The 20,432-nt window shown below is 43.2% G+C and overlaps 1 protein-coding gene across 7 annotated transcripts in view; it reads right to left on the bottom strand.

Moving 5' to 3' along the window:
* Nucleotides 1-20,432, bottom strand: part of AGPAT3 (1-acylglycerol-3-phosphate O-acyltransferase 3) — a 96,113-nt gene that overhangs the window by 13,317 nt on the left and 62,364 nt on the right. For all 7 annotated transcript variants that reach the window (XM_058833460.1, XM_058833426.1, XM_058833442.1 and 4 more), the window contains 3 exons: nt 5,295-5,521; nt 809-978; nt 459-620 (listed from right to left, as the gene is read on the bottom strand). In XM_058833460.1, the coding sequence (XP_058689443.1) occupies nt 459-620; nt 809-978; nt 5,295-5,472 (510 nt within the window). In that variant the 5' untranslated portion in view covers nt 5,473-5,521. The remainder of the gene's footprint in view (nt 1-458; nt 621-808; nt 979-5,294; nt 5,522-20,432) is intronic.

Genomic DNA, 20,432 nt, shown 5'->3' with positions numbered 1-20,432 from the left:
CCTGTAATTTCATGGATCAATGGACACACTAACAGGAACTTTCTATCAAAATCCATGGTCTGTGCTGTCAAATTCACTCACTTGTCCAAAAAAGATGTTTTGTTGATGTGTCTTTTCAGCCTACCTCATAAAATGTTATCCAGATGTAGTAATCACATGTAAGCTTTCTTTTTAAATGGGTAAAAACAAGTTTGGACAGAATCATTAGTGTCACACAGGCCTGACTTAAAAATTATTCTCAAGCTTCTGAACTGTTTCCCAAATGACTTCCCTTACCAAGAGGCAAACAGCAGCTTTCTGCAGCATATCCCAAAAAAAGCCCCTGAAACAGAGCATGGCTCTTCCCTGACAACTCTTGGAAGCGAGCACACCTTCTCCTGACACTGAAAGCCACAGGCAGCAGTCTGTCACCATTTCACTTCTAGCAGCCAATACCAGAGGAGGGACTCAACACTTACCCACATATATTCAGGATAATCAGACAAACGTTTCAATCCCTCAATAACTGTATCTCTGTCCTCTTCCCATTTCCTTTTGCAGAAAACAATCTCGAGGAAGTACCACGTCCAGCCAATTAGGGGCACATATAGCAGCTCTCTCTTAGCAAGAACTTTGGAACTCTTGGAGAAAAAACAAAAGTGACAATCCAAAAATGTCATTTGCTGATTTGTGCAACGAGGTTAAACACGTTAAAGCTAAGATGATGGGAGTTGTATCTGGGATCTTAAATGCAAAGGAACTGTTCATAGATGGGTTTTGAACAGACCTATCAAGCTGCAGAGGAAGGGAAAGCTCACGGCCCACGTACCCCCAGCACTCCAAAGCGCTCCGTCATCGTCCAGCCGCACAGGAAGTCAATCTCAAAGTTGTGGTTCAGGATGATGATGACATGTTCCTTCCCAAAGGTTTTCACCGTGGCCTCGTCTGAGAACAGGGTGCATTCTGTGCCTGACCACCATTCCAGCAGCATTACCAACTCTAGCAAACATAGAAGTTGGAGAGAGGAGTTAGGGGGACCCCTCACAGAAAGAATTTAGAGTTTCATCCTCAGCCCCATTCACTGCCCAGCCTCTCCTGACTCCCAACACCGTCACCTTCCCAAGCAGAAATGAAACAAAAGCTTGGAAGGGTACAGACCAAACCACATAACCATCCCTAAGCAGTATTTAAGGCACCAGACATATGCATTATAGATAATTCAGCAAGTTTTTAACAGCAACAAGTTTGGGCATTGCATTACAAATGCAAAATTTCACGACCACTGGAAAAAAAGCCCAATAACTTTTATGCCTGAAAAAAAGGCAGTGGAGCTGTTGATTGTTCCACTAAATGAGCACAGTTCCTCCCAGGTGAAATACAAATTATGCATAGATGCAGCCTAATGTTTTCACTCCACATGAAATAAGCCTTATGGAGGTAAACAGACCAATAAAGGTCTTTTAAAGGGATGCAGTGACATAGATCTTCTGTGATAGATTTTAATACTACAACACAGTGCTCTAATTGTTCTGCATTATGATCATCAACACAGAGTTAAAAACAGCAGAGAATTGAGCTAATTTATCAAAATACCTGGGCAAACACAGGAATGGTAAATTGTGTCTTTCTTTTACTGCAAAAGAATGATCCCTTTTTCCTCCATTTACTCCAACTTTAAAGTTGGAGTATTTATTCAGCCCTGAACATTTGTTACCCTTTCTTATTTTCCACCTCCCCTTTTTTCATCATAAAACCCCCTTCCACTTAAATTCAGCATGCACTGACTGTAGTTGCTATGGTTAGCTTATTTCCCTCATTTCAGAACATTGAGGCAGATGGAAGGCACTGCTTGCATCATGGGACAACTATAAAAAGTATGAGGATAGTTCATCCTCCCAGTAGGAAGATTTGCTTCCCTGCAAACCATAGTCATTGGTATTTTCTCATTTCAACGAGATATGGATGAAATAAAAATGTGGCTGCACAAATACAGCAGTTAAAAAGAGTCCAACCCTTCCCACATGACTACACCTGCAGGGTTGCCCCTCTGTTCCCTCTATCAGGCTCTGCCAGGAGGTTTTTCAGGTTCCCCCTGGGAGATTCTGTGTTTTCCAAATAAGGCAGCACCTTCCTGCACAAAGGTTTCTGATCAGTGGGATCAGACAAGGTCAGCTATCTGTACTGCTAAACAAGAATTTGGGATCCAGTCTTGCATCACGCTAGAGAGAAGGCAAACACAGTATTTAGGTGAATAATGGGGAAAACCAGTTCTGGTCTGCTGAGGGTACAGAGCTCACCTAGCACTGCTTTTTTCACTCATGACCGCTTACCCACCAGGGTTATTCCCCTGTATCACTTCCAGCACTTGCTCTTTTGGAAGCAGGACAAATTTATGCACCTTGCTGGCCAAGAGAGCTTAACCCCAGTCAACTGGAAATACAGCAGAGCAAAGACAGAATTGTTCCTTTACACCAGGTACAGGTTTCTATCAGTGCTTCCCAGCTTTGCATGCTTTGTGATCACTTCTTTTTGCTGGTTACCTGGCTCAGTAAAAGGGGAAAGAGGACAGCAAGAGTGTCCTCAGAGCACCTTCCAAGCAGGTGGCCAGGAGAATGGAGCAGTGGTACCAAACACATCGTGGTACTCTGTGCAATTTTCCCTTTCCATTGCTCACTGTACCAAGGAAGAAAATCTCCAGGACCTGCTATATTTTTTTATAAAAATTATAATAATTTGGTTGTGCTTCCTCTTCAAAATCAGGAAAAAAAACCTGCAGAGGCCAGCATGGATGACTTTCTGCAGAACATTTCTTTCACCTTTCTCCCTAAAACAGTGGAGGATTTGCCAGAGTTCATACTGAGAGAGGAGGGCTGACAAGCCAAAGGATTAACACGAGGAAACAGATTGTCCTTTACAAGTGTGCTGACAAATGATGTAATTATAACCAGGAGTGGGCTCATTTCCTTTTTTCGCTGTGTGGGTTACAGCTCCTTTGCGTGGCACTGATCCTGCCAATGCTACAGCAAGAACATCCTTCTGAATAAAGGAATGGGAACACTTGCACTGCCCAGGAGAGTTCCTACAGGGAATAAGCAACAAGCTGGGCTTCCCACACACCAAAGCAGCTGCATTTACAGCCTCACAAGCCCTCCTGAAACAAAGCAAACAAGGGGCACAGCACAGCACATCCCTCAGCTGAAAGCACCAACATTTGAGAGGTTATTTTTGCAACTGGACTAACCCAAACACGCCGCGCTCTCCAAGGGTGTGATTCATCTGAAAGGAGCTGACGTGGGAGAGCTGCAAGTGCAGACTACCTGTCATGAATTTATGGGTTTATGTTGAGGCCAGAGCCTGAGAGACTTCCTTCCCCAGATGTCTGTCAGGAACATTGGATAGAGTCTCTCTCTGTCCCTTCTGGAAGCTGAGCTTTAGGTATTTGAGATGAGATACAGTAAGAACAGAGCCTGGTTTTCAGTACAGAGCCACATGCAGGATTAGCTGTGTATCCCTCCCTGCACACTGATCCTCTGCCAGCTTCTCTTACAGACCCTCAACCTAAAACCACAAACAGCTTGGAGAAAGTGAGCAAAACATAGCACCCAGAGCAGAACACCAACTTACAGGTTCCTTGCCAAAAGGCTTCTCCATACTGAAATATATTTCATTATGAATGGCAACACTAGAGCTAGTGCATTTACCCAGCTTACCTAAAATGCTCTAAATCACAACTGAAGAGCATATTCTCTCAGCTCTTCCATTACAGGCCATCAGCTCTCTGCAATCCCACATAGCATTTACATTAATTTTCAGAGTTTAATTTCCCAATGTGTTAATTTATAACAGGTTATACACTAGGGGTTATCCTACATACAACCCGATTATCTACTCAGATTCTCCAAACCTCTTTGAACAATGGTGAGGGTTATTTCCAGTGTTTAGAGGATATAAGACAGCAGCATTTTTAAAGTGTGATTTTTTTCATGCACAATGCTAACTAGGGGCTGAGCCTAAAGCTTTACAGGAGTAAGCAGCTCATATCCTCAGAAAATTCTATTAATGCAGCAGTAATTTTCAGCATGAGATGATATTCTAGATTACTAAAAGCACAAAGAAATTCTTACAAGCAAATTAAAAATAAAAACTCCTATGTGTCCCCACTCTTATCCAATCAAAATAATTTTGAAGTTTGTACTAAGCTCTTCTATTATCTTCCATTTTTCCTGACAATTTGCCTGCTAGTCTATTTAATTTCCTCTCTCCTGTGCTTCTCAGTGGGCAGGACAAAAAGGACAGCAAAGGCAGGGACAACAAGCTTAAAAAGAGACTGAACCAGACACCTCAGAAAGCTTTTGTTGGTGATACTTCACATCGATGATTTACGAAATGTGGGTGCCTGTCAGTGGACTGCTGAACTGAAATTTCAGTGTTCATTCTGGTGACTCATTTACCCAAAGTGGGAGTTGGATGCTGAGCTGAGCACTAAGGTAAGTGGCCATGCATGCTGGGAGGGGATAGAGAATGGAAATCGATTAGATGATTCACTGCTGAAACAGGAGGTGACATTTGGGCTAAGGAGCCTTCTAAACACACTAAATATTTTCAGAAATCCAGCCCTCTGTTATGCTCTGTGAGGAAAAGAAGAAGGCAACCAACAGGGAGGAAGTTTTGCAAAGGTCTGAAAGAGGAGAACAAAGAAGCTGCACTCAGTGCAGAGCTGACCCACGGACAGAAGAAGGAAACACTGACAAATTGCTCAAAGAAGAGACCCTGGCTTCAGAGACAGGCACTGAAGGGTGCAAGGGGATTCTGAAGTTTGTCACACAGCTCAGCTGCAGAGACATCTACACGAGATACTTGAAGATAGACCTCTCCCTCTGCAGCCCACACAACAAACTTGGGCTCCTACATGACCAGTATTGCTCATATGCTCAGTACCTGAGCCAGTCTCACGATTGTCCCTTAGCACAGGTGCTGATACTGGCTGAAGATGGCATTGAGACAGAAATAACTCCTATCAGCCCACAGAAGGCTGAGGGTGCACAGGAGCTTTACTTCCCACTTTTTTGAATGACAGAATGACAACACACACCAGACCCTTGACTTCTGTATAATTTCCCAGCACTCCAGAAAAAAGTAAAGGCTGTTTTGACCCGCTCTGAAAGAATCTACATCTGACTTACCATTTCTCTCGCCTCTGTGTGCAAACAGATACATGCACATACACATATTTTTTTGGTTAACAAAATCAACAAGAAGAAAAACCCTTTCCCAGCCCCAGCCCTACCCCTCCCCTCCCATCCCAGCATACTCACGGCTCCAAAGGGAATAGGCAAGGCGACAGTTTACTCGGCGATAAAGCTGCTTGTTGATGGGCCAGAGGACCAGCGTGCATAGTTGAATGAAGTTAATGATCAGTCCACTGACAACAAAGACGAACCCAATGAGGAGGTGAACTATGAACTGGGTCTTCAGGAAGGCAATGAAGCCCATGATAACCACTCAGAAGCGTGTGCAAGGGCCGTCACTCAGAATAACTGTCCTGGAAGAGGGAAAAAAGGGAAAACCAACAAAGGAAAGAATCAGATGGAGAGTGGAGTTGCAAGCTCTGAGATAGGACAAATCAAAAGCTCTGAAACAGTCCAGGCTCATTCATCAAGAGGGACCCAACCCAATAAATACTGTGCTCTCCATGCCTGCCTCATGCAGGTCTTCACACAATAAACTGGTGATGGTTCGAATCCCTGACCAAAATAGGAAGAAATCATTATTTACAATTTACAGCCCACCAGAAAGATTATTGTTTGCTGAAGAGACTCATCTCACAGCTCTCTTCAAACAAATACCATGTAATTGGGAGTTAATGCTGTGAGGAAGAGCCCTGCACTCACAGTGAGCAGCAGAGCCCTTGTGGGCAGACAGGAGCTGTATATTTAGGGGTGCTGTCCTGAACTGGAACAGGAGCCTCACCCTGCAAAGAGCAGGGCTGGTCACACACAGCATCAGTCTGGCAAACACCAAGGCATGGAAATGGAAATCAGGTATTCCCACATCCAAAACCCATGCTGGAGCAGGTTTAATAACTTCTCACTTTGTCAAGGCACAGCTCTGTGATCAAATATACCAGTTAGTGTGGGGGAAAATTGTAAAATGATAAAAAAGCCCTAGGCTATGTAGCAGTACAAACTTGATCGGGAATGGGCATTGGTGTAGAATCTTGATTCCAATGAATTAGCCAGAACACTTAGCTCTGAGTATGTGCTGTGTTTATACCAGGTGCAGAAAGACTGGCAATGTGTGAACCAGCAGAGTGCCACAGGAGCTTAGACAGCCCTGATCCACCACAAATCCTGTCAGCACAAAATTAACCCAGCAAACTGTATTTACCAAGCCACCAAACTGAGTTTATTGCAAACCCCACACTATCCAGCACTGGCCTGTTTTACCTGTTGGGTACTGGAAGCCCTGCAAGGCCAGCCAGGGTTTTATATATAAAACCACAGCCTAGAGGTCTCATCCCAAATATAAAAGCTTGACCCTGATTTTCTGCCACAGCCACAGCTTGCTGATGGTTTTCATGCTCAGCTTCTACAAGTGTGGCAAATGACCAGATCAAGCAGTAGATGGTAACAAATGCTTTTGACAGATCAGGCATCCCAAGGTGATGTGGACCTGCTGTCTGAAAATAAAGTACCTGCCAGCTGTGGGGAACCAAATAATTTTCACTTGCTATCTACTTACAGTGTGCTGCTATTTATAAAACTCTACAGCAATTTTATTGTGAAAGCTTGTTTTCTATCCCCTCTTCTACCAATCAGGTACAGCCTTTCAAGGCACAGAGTCTCTAGTTTTTGCACAATTAACATCCATTTGCATCATTAGTAACCTACCCACTTCAGAAGCACATTAGAGAGGCAAAAAAAAAAGCCTGGTTGAACACAGCCAGTATTGTGCCTGCCACAGAAAGCAAAGCAAAGCAAGATGAATAGTATTGGAGCTCATGATAAATAATCTAAATTCTCCCAGTGTTTTTCTGTAAGGATGAAAGAAACATTTCTTCCACTAATAAATTACTTTAAGAACAGCTGTTAGGAAGCAGAGACTTCTGTTTTAAAAGGAACAAGTGGAACCCTCCTTCCTCTTCCCTCCCCAAGAGGCTGCAGTTGTCTCACACAGCCAAAACACCACACCAGTGTTCACACATTGCCGTGTGGGAGGCAGCCGTGGCATCCAGGGACTCCCTAGCACTGGGCTTGTTTGTCTTTTCCACTGGCACACTCTAATAAACACTGCCAGACATCAAGCACCAAGCTCTTCACTCCCAAGACCAGAGCCAGTCTCTTCATCTGGTGTATCTCAAAAGTCAGTTCAAACAAACAAGAAAAGAACAATTCTCTCCACCCCCACAAGCTATTTCTTAAGTTCTTGCTTGCCCTCTGCAGAGCCATGTGCAAGCAGCTTGGCTGATGACTGTGTCCTGTCAAACCATTCAAAGGTTGGACTTGAGGATCTTGGAAGCTCTTCCAACATGACTCTACCTGTGACAGTCATTAGAGCAGCACTTACAGCCTTTTGCTGCACAGCTTGGCCCCTCTCAGACAGGGGCACAAAGTACACACAAACAGCACAAGGACAAATAGAGATCTCCTCAAATAAAATGGTTTGGCTCCACTTCCACAGCCTCTTGGCTTTGACAGAGTCTGTGGCACTCTGGTATTTGTCCTTTACATTAAGGACATTGATGTTTTACAGACCCCAAAGGACACATCCCTCCTCACATTGCAGCAAGATGGTTTCTCCAGCTTTGTTAGACATGGAAAACAGGATTTATCACTCTTGCACCAGCATCCTGCCCCACATGCTCGGCATCATAGAATCATTATGGTTGGAAAAGCCCTCCAAGATCAAAAGCCAGTCTTTGACCAACCACGACCTTGACAACTAAACCACAGCCCTAAATTCACATCCAGTCACTCCTTGATCACCTCCAGGAATGGTAACTCCACCATTTGCCCAGGCAGCTTCAATGCTCAACATCTTCCATTAAGAAATTCCTCCTGATGTCCAACCAGAGCCTTCCTGGCACAGCTTGAGCCCACTTCCTCTCGTCCTGTTGCTGCTGTTTGATCCTCCCAGTTTTGCTGCTGGATACAGAACCTGCTGGTCTCTGCTTTGACAATCCCTCACTTAAATGTATTTGACTTTTAAGAGAATTAGAAATTAACATTAATCCAGGAATTCTGTAACTTTCTGCATCCCTGCCCAAGTAGGCCAACCAGGCAATTTAGGGACAGGCAAAAGGTGGTCAGCAGCTGTTCTGCTGTATCCCATGGTCAGGGTGGAGGGAGGATGTGGAAATCAATATTTGCTGAAATGAGGAAAAGCACCACTTCTTCATTTGACATATGTATTAAGATCAGATTAGTGAAATATCTAGGAATTAAACATCTGCCCCAGTCTATGACAGCAAGTCTTAGCACTATTATTTTTTTCCTTTTTTAAAAACCTACCCATATCATTTGCATTTTTAAAGACCTGCTGGTAAAATCTTATTTTTGCCCCTTATTTTTTTTCCTAAAACACTGTAACTTCCCAGCATTGACCTTTCACCACAAAACCTTCATTTCCTCCTCTACAGCCACACCAAGAACTGTGGGGAATTTCATCACTTTCCCTGCTTTCACAGGATCAGAGAATGGCTTGGGTTGGAAGAAGCATTAAATATCACCTACTTCCAACCCCTACACCATGGGCAGGGACATCTGCACCAGACCAGGCTGCTCAGAGCCCCATCAGAGCCTGGTCTTGATCTTTTATCTGCCCTGATGTAAAAGTTCTTAAATGCTTTGCATCCTTCAGGGCTCTCTCCCTCACTTCTTCATCTCTCAAGAAAAGGACAAGGAGACAAATGCCTTGGTGTGGTGGGCTGACCCTGGCTGGAGGGCTGGTGCCCACCAAGGCTGCTCACCTCCTCACCTGGACAGGGAAAACACAACAAAAGGCTTGTGGGTGAAGGTAAGGACAGGGAGAGATCAGTCACCAATTACTGTCATGGGCAGAACAGACTCAACATGGGGAAATCAGCTCAATTTATTACCAGTCAAAGCAGAGTGTGGTAATGAGATCTTAAAACACTTTCTCCCAACCCCTCCCTTTTTTGTTGGGCTCAACTTCCTGATTTTCTGTATTTCCTCCCACCCAGCAGTGCATGGGGACAGTGCAGGTCAGTCCATTAAGCATCTCTGCTCCTTCTTCCCCAGAGCAAGAACTTGTCACACACTTCCCTTGTTCCAGTCCAGAATGGAGGCCCTCCCACAGGAGACAGTCCTCCATAAACTTCTCCAATCTGAGTTCTTCACCAGCTGCTCCAGCCTGGTTCCTTTCCATGGGGTGAAATCCTTCAGGAACAGGCTGCTCCAGAGTGGGTTCCTTGCAGGGTCACAAGTCCTGCCAGCAAACCTGCTCCAGCCTGGGCTTCCCACAGGGTCACAGCCTTCTTCAGGCTCTCAGGTGAGCCCTTCCAGGGGCTGCAGATGGATCTCTGCATCCCCATGGATCTCCATGAGAGCAGGGGCACAGCTGCCTTGACAGAGTCTCTGGGGGAACCTCCACTCCAATGCCTGGAGCACCTCCTGCCCCTCATTCTGTGCTGACCTTGGAATCTCCTGGGCTCCTCCCACGATTCACACTCCTCTCTCTGGCTACAGCTGCTGCTGTGGAGTTATTTCCCACCTGCCTTCCTCAGTACACTATCCCAGAGGTGGTACCAGCATCTCTGATGGGCTCAGCCTTGGCCAGTGGGTCTGTCCTGGACTCAAGGACTGAGCTGTGTCTTGAAGCCTCACATGGATTCTCTGGTTTCCAAAAGATATAATGTGCCTCTCAGCAGAAGTCAGAATATAACCATTCTCCTTTACCCAGCTTTCTACAATCATGGAAGTCCTAACAATTAAACTTCCTGGAGACTTCTACCTCTGCCAAATGTCATTGGAATGTGTCACCAAGCTCAAAGCCATTAGAAGGGAGAATGACAGAGAAGTGTGGCTTTCATTAAGAAATCAGGTTAAAAAAACCCCAAATGCACAACATGCACATTACAGCATTTCATAACATGCAGCTATTTATGAACAAAATTAAAAATTAAGCCACTATTTATTCTATAAGAGAGTATATTCAGTGTGAGCACCAGATTTTAATTAATTTCTTGCTGCCATGTGTGTGCAATCCCTCTGAAGTTCATGATGTTTGTATGAATATGAGCATGAAATTAGAAACTGGCCCACTGATCCTAATATTCCAGCCCAGTGAGAATTAATGTGCTTGACAACAACAAAAACTGTGGCAGGCAGTATGTACATCTCTAGACCTTCGCCTTCAGTTTTTCTGAACACGTTTTCCCATCTTCTGCCCTGAACACCTTGCCCCCACCTTGAAATCTGGTATTTTACCTACTTTTGCTATTTGAGAAATGAGTGGAACTTTTAGATAACTGAATTTTACCTTCCACCACCACATTTTAAAAGACTGCATTTTTCAGATGAAGCTTTCTAAGCCTCCTTGATGTCTGTATAATCTTGGCAAGCCCTGCCTGTGAGGAAGGGTTAATGATGTTACATGTCAGAAGCAGTACATAAAAGACATTTTGTTGCCCATCAAGTTTCCTGATGATTTTCCAGAATTCTACAATTCCACACACAAGGAAAATAAAATCTAGTTTTTATTCAAAGTGAGATCTACCTGTTTCACAAGCTGCTTCATCAGAACAGATAAAAGCAGCAGAAACCAGGAGCTCAAGAAAATGGCTTTTTCTCAGTATACTTTCTACCCTTCCAACCTTTCTGATGACCCAACTCAGACTTCTCTTTCAAGAGCATGAAAATCATCAGCTTAAGTGTCTGTTCCTTCACCTCTCCTTCTGAGATCAGAAAATCCAAGAATACTCAGCAGCTACCTAAGAGCCAGGGCAGAGGTAGGAAAGGAATGAAAGGTAGGAAAAAAGGTATGAAGGAAAGCTTCCAATGAAGAAGGTATAGGCTCTGCCTATACTTCTTTGTCACATAAATAAAAGTACAGATCCCAGTCTGGTTATTTTAGACTCCTTCAGAAATACCACAATGCCACAGGGGTAACAGGTTATTTTCCTGGCGATTTCTGGGACATTCCACACAAAAATATGTTGGTCACCTTATGATCAATGCTTAGAAGTAATCAGTTACCACTAAGAAATAACTTTTTCTTGCAGAATACACAATACTCTTTAGCTGAAAGACAGAAGTGCAGTGGCTATCCAGCATTTAAAAGCAAAATGATACATTCATAGCAAACTACCCTGATAACAAGAAAATGTTCAGAAAGACAACAGGTCATTGGACTCCCACTTCCTGCACTGTACCACATCTCTTTCTGGGATGAGGAATTTGGAAAGCTGACCCCGGTGATGCAGAAGTCACACAAAACCAGTGGAGAGAGTATTTACCCAAGGCTTTGCCCCAGACTTTGAAAAAGCATCCCAAGACTCCTGCCCACTCTGCCAATGGCACAACTAAAGCAATCTCCACTCAGGTCTCCTTTATTTTACAGCCACCACTGGCAACCACAGGTGTCTAGGTAGGATGGAAAACAGAGTTTAGATCAACAGCAGTGAGTCAGAGAGAATAAGCAAATAAGGTATAACAACAGTTTTGGTACCCATTTGAACAGTCTGTACCAGGGATTCTCCAGATAAGCTGTAAAAATAGACAGCTACTCAACTGCATCCCACACAGCATTACAAACTGTCTACTACAGACCCAGCCTTTTAAACCTAAGCATGACAGAAAGATTGTCTTAGTTTCTCACACAATAAAGGTCTAATTTCCCTGAACATGCCTCAGTGAGACGCAAGGCTGATTCAGAGTCCATTAAAAATCCTGCTTGTCATGAATTTTTAAAATTGAAGGGTATGGGAAAGAACATTAAGCTAAACTGAGATCACAGAGTTGTAAGTTTGTTTTTGAGTTGTAAGAACTAGGAATAAGATCTTGAAAAAGAAAAAATAGTACCACCATGAAATCAGATGAAAACTCATTCCGTGAAATGTTGTCCATCTTGGCCTTGAAACAGCACCACAGACAATTTCCAGAAAAGGTCAAGAGTGAAAGATTATCACCACTATCTGTCTGAAATATATTCCTTACTTTGGGCTTGATCTAAAGGCATTAAAGCCACAGAAACTTCGACTCATGTCAATAGGTTTTTAGAGTATCTGTAGAGATTCTTGATAAGACTACCTCCATCAAATAAAAAGCCTTTGGTTTGACTCATCATCCTAATGAGATGCCAGTACTTCAAGGTTAAAAAAAAAAAAAGAAAGAAAAAAAGATGTGCACATGGCTCTGACATTCATGATCCCTTTACAGACATATAGAATTAGACTTACTGAGAAGTTTTTACATTTTCTTTTTATCTTCAGCATACAGGTTGCTCTAAGAAAAAAATACCAAGATAACCAGTTGATTGTTTAACTTGCATTTTGCAGTCAGAAGACCACAGAACATAATAACAAAGCAAAGAAGAGCATTCAAACAACTCAGTGCAACCAGAAAGGAAAAAAACAGCTCTAAATACTACACATCACTGCACATAGGGGCAGATTTCCCTCTTCCCTGCCCTAAATGCAAATTTACTGACATGACTGAGCCTCCTCAACAGCTGCAAAGAGCATTGTGCTTATGCCACCACTAGGGATGAAATTGTATTTTCTCTAACTTATTGCTACAATACTACAGCTGAAAACACCAGCAATATTAAAATGGCTGTTTTCCAAATTTAATTTAAACCATTTCCTTGTATCACACTTGGCACAAAGAAAGAGAGAGCAAGTGTGCACAAATTCAATTTCTCCTCAGCATACACCCTCAGTTAACATTGCCTCTATTTGAACAAACGGATTGGATAATCAAAATGAACCCTGACTTGCTCAGAAATCTGCTGGCTGCAAGACAACCCCCACAAGGAAGCAGAATGCCTTGTCTTTGTTGACAAAGAAAATAATGGTATTTTCATAGGGATATTCTGTTCACAACAGGGAAACTAGAGAGATTCTGTCATGAGTTCCCTGGGTAAAACCAGCTCAGACAACTTCAGTGTCATGGCTGAGTCTCACCAAACCAGGCTGACATCACTTTTCCCACAAAACAGCCTCCCACACTCACAAGACATCACAGGGTTCTGCACTGAGCTTTCCAGGGAAGGCACCCCACAACTTCAACACTTGGTTGTGCACCCAACTTGCTTTTGTTTCAGGAAAACAATCACTGTCTTATATTTTAACAAATTTACAATAGCTCCTATTAGAGTATGTCACTTACAACTGCTTGTAGGTGTTTGTGTGCTGCTTCTCCCCTGGATACACACATTTGTCATCCCTCAGTCTGCAGTCTCACGCTTTTGTTTCAGTGTGAGCTGCAAAAATAATTTTTCTTAGAACTATAATTACAAAACCCTAATTGCATATTAAATTTAGATTAGATAATAATTGCGAATTTGGCAAGTTTGCCTCATTTCTCACAGCTTCAGATGGGTTTTGTGGGTATATGAGTATTTACACATACTTGTGAGAGCTCTTGTAGAACTCAGCCTTAACAAACCTTGTCCCAAACTTGAACATTACTGATCACCACCATTTACCCAACTGCATTTGTGCTTGAGTTTTCTTTTATCTACTTGCTATCAGGGGGAAAAATTAACACCATGGAAGTTCTGTTGTTCTACAAAGCATACAATCACATAATCAGCCTGATTTTGAAAACCAGAGTCAGGCAGACACAGATTACTCCTGGTTTCATCCTTAGAGAAAGGCACAGAGACATGAGCCATCCACCCAGAGCAAGGGGACACAGCAGGCTGGAGCAGCAGAAGATAAGCAGGACTGCAATTTCAAAGAAAAAAGGATTAAAACCAGGGGAAAATACCAGCCCACTGCAAGACATTTACACTGAAATGCACGAGCTAGAGCACTGTCATATTCTGTGTATTTTAAGAAATAAATAGGAACAATTATTCAGCTTTGCAAATTCCTTCTGGCTCCAGACAGACAGCTAAGAGTGACTCACTCAGAAATGGTTGTCAAATACCTTCTGCCAGTCTTGTTCATTCTCTTGGGAACTTTTAAACTTCTCCCTGGCCTTTTTTGTTTGCTTGGTGGCAGCTACTTTCCCCACTTTGCCACTCCAGATAAAACTCCCCCAAGGAAGAAGCAGGATGCTAATCCTTGCTAGCTCCTCAGTTCCCTAGTCCTTCCCTCATGTCATCCTCTCCTCTTTTACACACACCAGCAGCTTCCAGGCCTGTGCAAGAGCCCTGCTTTGAGTCACAGTGGATTTAAGCCCATCCCATCACTGTGCACAGCGGTGCAGGCACTGCCTGCCCACCTGGTGTTCAGTTTGTGTCTCAGCCCCAAGTTCTGAAAAAATGTTGAGTTTCCAGCTTGCTTTGAGAGCAAAAGTGGGCCAGGAGAAGCTCTTGGAGATCTCAGCACACTCCAGCAGGTCCACTGCAGTTCTTTAAAGGACAGGCAAATATTTTCAGTCCTGGTAACTGCTCCCTGGAATCTCCCCCTGAGTGCAATGGCTGAGTGTCCTGCCTGAGTTAAAATTGGGGAGATTATGGGCAGTACTGGGATGCAGAATCTGCCAAACAGCACTGGGATGCTCCTGCTGTTGGACTCTCCCTTTCTTTCCCCAGCCAGGTTCACTCACCAGTGATAAACAAGAAAAGACATCACAGAATCACTGGATGGTTTGGGTTGGAAGGGACTTTGAAGCTCATCTCATTCCACTCCCTGCCATGGGCAGGGACACTTTCCACTATCCCAGGCTGCTTCAAGCCCCATCCAACCTGGCCTTGGACATTTCCAGGGATGGGGCAGCCACAGCTGCTCTGGGCACCCTGTGCCAGGGCCTCAGCAGCCTCACAGGGATGAATTTCTTCCTAACATCTCATCTCACCCCACTCTCTTCCAATTTCAAGTCATTGCCCCATGTTCTGTCGCTCCAGACCCTCTCTGGCTTCTGTGAAGGCCTCTTCAGATCCTGGAGGCCTTTTTGAAGTCTCCACACAACCTTCTCTCCTCTAGGTTGAACAGCCCCAACTCTCTCATCCTGGCTCCATAAGGGAGGTGCTCCAGTCCTATGAACTTTGTGGCCTCCTCTGGACTCACCCCAACAGCTCCACATCCTCCTTATGCCAGGGGCACAGGAGCTGTACACGCTATTCCAGCTGAAAGTCTTGGCTGGAGAAGCAAGCAGAGCACCTTTGGCAAAGACAGTGCACCCCTTTAACCCTGTACAGGAAGGGAGGGGTACCTGGGAGAGCCAGGAGCCAGCTGGAGCTCCCTGCACAGCCCAGCAGCTCCTCACACATCATTTAATGATGCACTTGCAGTGAACAAAATCACCACCAGCACCACAAATCATTTAAGCAGTTTTGACTGCTCATTGTGAAAAATAAGCCAACAAATCTCCAATAAGCACAGAGTTTTGCATGCTTCCTACTCCCAAAGTTATACCCAAGGCATGGGAAATCCTTTCCCTAATGCCAACACAGCTTTAGGATGTTGCAGATGTAAAACACACCCCCAGAGAAACCTGCTGATTGTCCACTTGCTCTCTGCAGCTAAGCCATGACTGACCAGTTTGTGTTCAGCACCACACTGATGTGGCTTTGAGGGTTATGGAGCTGTGGGTGAGGGAGCAGGAGGTAATTTATCTCCCTGGAAGGAGCAGGATGCAGGGGATGGCCAATTTTAGCCATGTTTAGTGCTCACAGTATGGGTATTCTGGAGGCCTTGCAGATAGCACCAGAGAATGCCCCTCAGCCAAAGGCAGGGCTCACTACTAGGGCAGAAATCCCTGGATTTGAAAATCACTTTGTTTATATATCAGTATACACATAGATACAACAACATGCTGAGGGGTCCAGCAATTTCCAGGACAGGAATTGTAGGTCTGAAGGAACTTAATTTTAACCCAGTAGTTATGCTGGGAAAAAATGATCTGTAGAAAATCAGCACCGTAATCAGAAAAGGGTGGGAAGTGGAAACCAGAAGAGCACAGATCTGATGATTGAAGAGTAATGAAACAAGGCTGGACTGACCATAATCAATGCTCTTCTGGAATGAGCTCATTATTTATTCCATCCTGCTGCAGTCTGAACACCTATGTAAATGCTACACTGCATCAGCAATCCCACAAATCTCTGATAGAGCCTGCATTTGGACAGAAGCATTAATGTGTTTGGTTTTTTTTACAGGCAATGTGGCAATAGCATCAAATCTCTCCCCTCCCCACAAAAGTGATTGCTGCCAGTTGAATTTTCTCCTGCTAAGTCAATGTGTGGGCTAACCAATACAGAGTTGTAAGAAAGTTAAAGTGAACATTTTAGACATACTCTTGCAAAAAGGACAGACAGAAGGAAGCAATTCTTGCCAGTTCTCAACTGGAACAGACTCCTGCCCTGAGCTTAACTTCTCAAATGCTAAAAATGTGACACATTTTTGGTTTCTCCACTTTTGTTCCCCATGCAGGTCACTGTAATTTCTGCACCAACACCTTGAATGTTGTGAAACCCTGATCAGGCTGGGTCCTGACACAATTCCCATGGCTGTGACAGGCCAGGAAGAGCTACAGCCTCCCCCCTCCACTTGACATGAAGGTGGGCAAAACCAACAATAAACTACATACTTGTGAGTCAAAAATACAACCCAGGATTTTAGTTTGATTAAAAACCAAAACAACACAACATACCAGGCACTCAAAAACACCGAAACAAATTCTATCTGCTTAAAATGATGAAAGAGGACTGAGACTAAAACTTACAAACATGCTATTTCACAGAAGCAGCTGGAGCTGTAAGTTACCTCTGCAAGTTCTTCTCATATAGCTGAAAAATGGGCACATTTTTAATTTGGAGAACTCAGGACTTTTGCACCACCTGACTGCAAATCATGTCAAGATTTCACCACCAGGAAATCACATTCTGCATCTAGCAGCTCTATTATTTTCAGCCTTTCCCATGGAGCAAATGCTGATACTAACATTTTCCCCCTCAAATGTAAGCATTTTCCATTTCTCTTGCAAAAAAAGACTTTTTGCCTTAATTACTTCGGCTTTTGATAGAGCTAGCAGGTGTAGTGAGTATTTCCTTCATTTCAACTAGTTCATTCAAAGTTGAAAACCCAACTGGGAGTTGAAAAAAAAAAAAAGTCTCTTGCAATCTCTGAATAAAAAGCAGGTGGGAGAAAATGAGGTCTCTGAATTTTAAAGCAGCCAGACTTTCCTTGGCACTTAGGCCTTGTTTTCTCCCTTATATTCTGGCTGTGGCTGCTCTTTAGTGAGAAGAATACTATCCAGAGTGGATTTTCACAGTAATTCAATATATTTCCAAAGCCTTTCATTCTTCCTGAAGTTATTAAGACGGAAAGCTTGACTGCATGGGTGAAAATGCATTTTTATGAATCCAAAAATCTGAAGCTACCACAATTACAACTGGCACCATAAAACAGGATTTAGTCAGATTTATGTCTAGACTCTGATAATGACACTTTTTAAGCATTAATTGAACACTGTGGAGAAAATACTAACAAATAGTTCAAGAGTAACATGCTTAGATAATATGTCATCCCTTTGACTCCTCATTTCTAATTTGAGATTAACATCTGCCTTGTATCTGGTAATTAAACCTCTCATTAAGCTCAAAATTCTGAAGTTTAATCTGGTAAAAAGAAGTTTTCTTTGTTAAAAAAGACAAACTCAAAAAAAAAAACCAATCAAACCAGGCTGAAAAACAACTGTTTCAGGGAGAAACTTTAGCATTTCTGTATTTCTTATGCAGGGATTCTCAATTTGACAGCAGACTTGCTGAAGTGCCCTTTCCTGAGTCACCTGCTCTGCTCTGTACAACTCCCAGGCTGCAAAAATTTCAGAGTTTCTCCACCCTCTTTGAAGACAGAGTTTCACTGACAGCAAGTGGCCAGAGCAGAGCTATGGAGCAACCAGACAAACTGGAACGTAATAATTTAATTAGACACAGTAAATGAAACTGGAATATTTTTTTTCCCAGGTTGCCCCAATAAACTTTGTAATGCCACAAAGCCAATATAAAGGCTTTAAAGAAGTTAAATATTATATAGAAAGGAATCTTTTAGAAAATGTTGCCTGTTTCTAGATGAGTGTATGGTTTCCCCCCAAAGACCAGAGTGCACAGCCCCAGGTGTGCCCTGGAGTCACTCCCCTGGATGGAGGAACAATTCCCAAAGTGAGCCTCACAACTGCTGAACAGAAAACCTGACCCGTGGGGCTGCCACTTCCAATATCAGCAGTAAATTAAATCCAAGGAGTGCACAGGCACAGCCAAACCTGCAAAACAGCAGCTTCCCCACACCCCTGTGGAGCAATGGGCCCAAACCTGATTCACAATCGCTCAGGTGGAAGAGAAAGGGGAAGATAAATGAACACAGTCTAAGAGCTGAGAAACTGAGGAGTACAGACCATGCTCCCCCCTGAATCCACAACATGAATAATCCATCACTCCACCTTCCACCCAGCACTCTCCACCTCCATGCCAGAATATTTAGCATGTTATTTCCTTCCCCTCACTACATGCAACTACAGGAGTTATTTATACGTCAGAAGAAACCTCCCTGACTTCACTTTTTCCTCTACTTGCTGAATCCACAGAGTAAAATGGCAATCTGATGTCCTGACATCAATCTGATGCTAGTTACTATCATGCCACAGAGACTTGGCATTGTATTAATAACCATAACCACTATAACACTTGGATTTAGTCAGACAAGATTACTAATTGCCAGAAAAAAACCCCTCTGAACTGGGCTACTTGTTTCCCAACCCACTGAACACAGAAGGAAGCTGCATCCATCCACACACAGCTCAGCCCTGTTCATCAGCTTCCTTCCACCAGACCTGATCCCACCAGAGAAACAAAGCAATCTCCAGCTAATCCAAAAACTTCCCAGACATATCAAGAGGGTAGTAAACCTAAAATATCTTTGCTTCATCTCCTTCTCCACGTAAACATCTATTTTCAGAATTGTAGCTTCTATTATTGATCTCTGGAGAACAAATGATTTGTTTTTAATTCTCCCCTCACCATGGCAATACATGCACCAAGCAGAAAGGTCTCTTTAGTAAAATGCATTTGGTGCTATTTCTGAACTCCAGATACAAAACAGTATCTTAATGGTTTACAAGTTTTATTTCTACAGTAATTTCATCAGAACTCAAGTACCCATAAATTTTTCTGATATTACAAGCCACTCGTGTTTTCTGCTAAAAAAGTTTTGAAGAAGGCTATTATATTTTAAGAGTTATTTCTTTTTTTCCTGACATTTCATACCATCATTTCTAGTTAGTTTTCTCTGCAAAGTTTCTCACTCTCCTCTGTGTTACTGTATTCATTTTTGTCATCCTACCTGCTCCCATGTATACAAGTTGGTCTCCTCAATCCTTCCCTGGATGACAGTTCCTATGAGAACTTTATGATCTTTGCTACATGTGTCAAAGTTTTGCTTTCACCTTCTGGTTTTATAAATGTATTGGGCTGTGTAAAAGCAAAAAGGATACATGTACGACAGGGATCTGAGGGAAAGCACCTTCAAACAATTACAGATGAATATGTATTTCAAACTATAGGACAAACAGGAGAAAGGGAGTGACTCCAGCTGCTGACAGTGTGTTTCCCTGGCACACTCCTAGTGCAGGATGAAAAATCAGCACTTCACAAGGCCAAACCATGGACACCTTCATTGGTTTGAGTCTCTCCAGGCAAAAAAGGGCCACCAAAAGAGAAAACCCACAGGCTTCTTCCAGGTTTATTTCAATTTCAAAGTCTACCAAACTTCAGATGTTTGCATTTTCCAATGGCCTGTCCCAAGCAGCCACCTCTGGAAAAAGCAACTCATCACTCACTTTTGGACATAAACAAATAAGCTTAAGTCTTTAAAAGAAGACACCAATTTATATTAGTGCCAGCTGTGTTAACAGCACAAGAACAGTGGTTCAGCACTGCAACAAGTTGAGTGCAACAAGGCCAAGGGAATGCTACCCTTGGACATTTTCAAAACCAAACTGGACAAAGCCCTGAGCAAACCAACCTGTTTCTGAAATAAGTTTGGCTGAAAGCTGCCTCATACTCAAATCACACCCATGCAACTATTTTCTATGTTGTTTGTTTAGTTTTTTTTAATGACAAGCCCACAACAACAATCTCCACAGAAAAAGAGATGCTGAAATCTCTCATTTGACCACGTGAAGCCATTCTGAGACCTCTCTCCTTGAAATGTCAGCAGTGGGCTCTACAGGACAGCAGGCATTGCACATGGAGCAATAATAATTTAGTCCAAACTGCCTGAGTTTTCACTCCAGTTCCCAGGTGTTTTTTGCAGCCTGCAATGA

The sequence above is a fragment of the Poecile atricapillus genome, chromosome 1 (genome assembly GCF_030490865.1).
Source record: "Poecile atricapillus isolate bPoeAtr1 chromosome 1, bPoeAtr1.hap1, whole genome shotgun sequence".
NCBI classification, from domain to species: domain Eukaryota; kingdom Metazoa; phylum Chordata; class Aves; order Passeriformes; family Paridae; genus Poecile; species Poecile atricapillus.
This window is presented reverse-complemented; position numbering and strand designations above follow the sequence as displayed.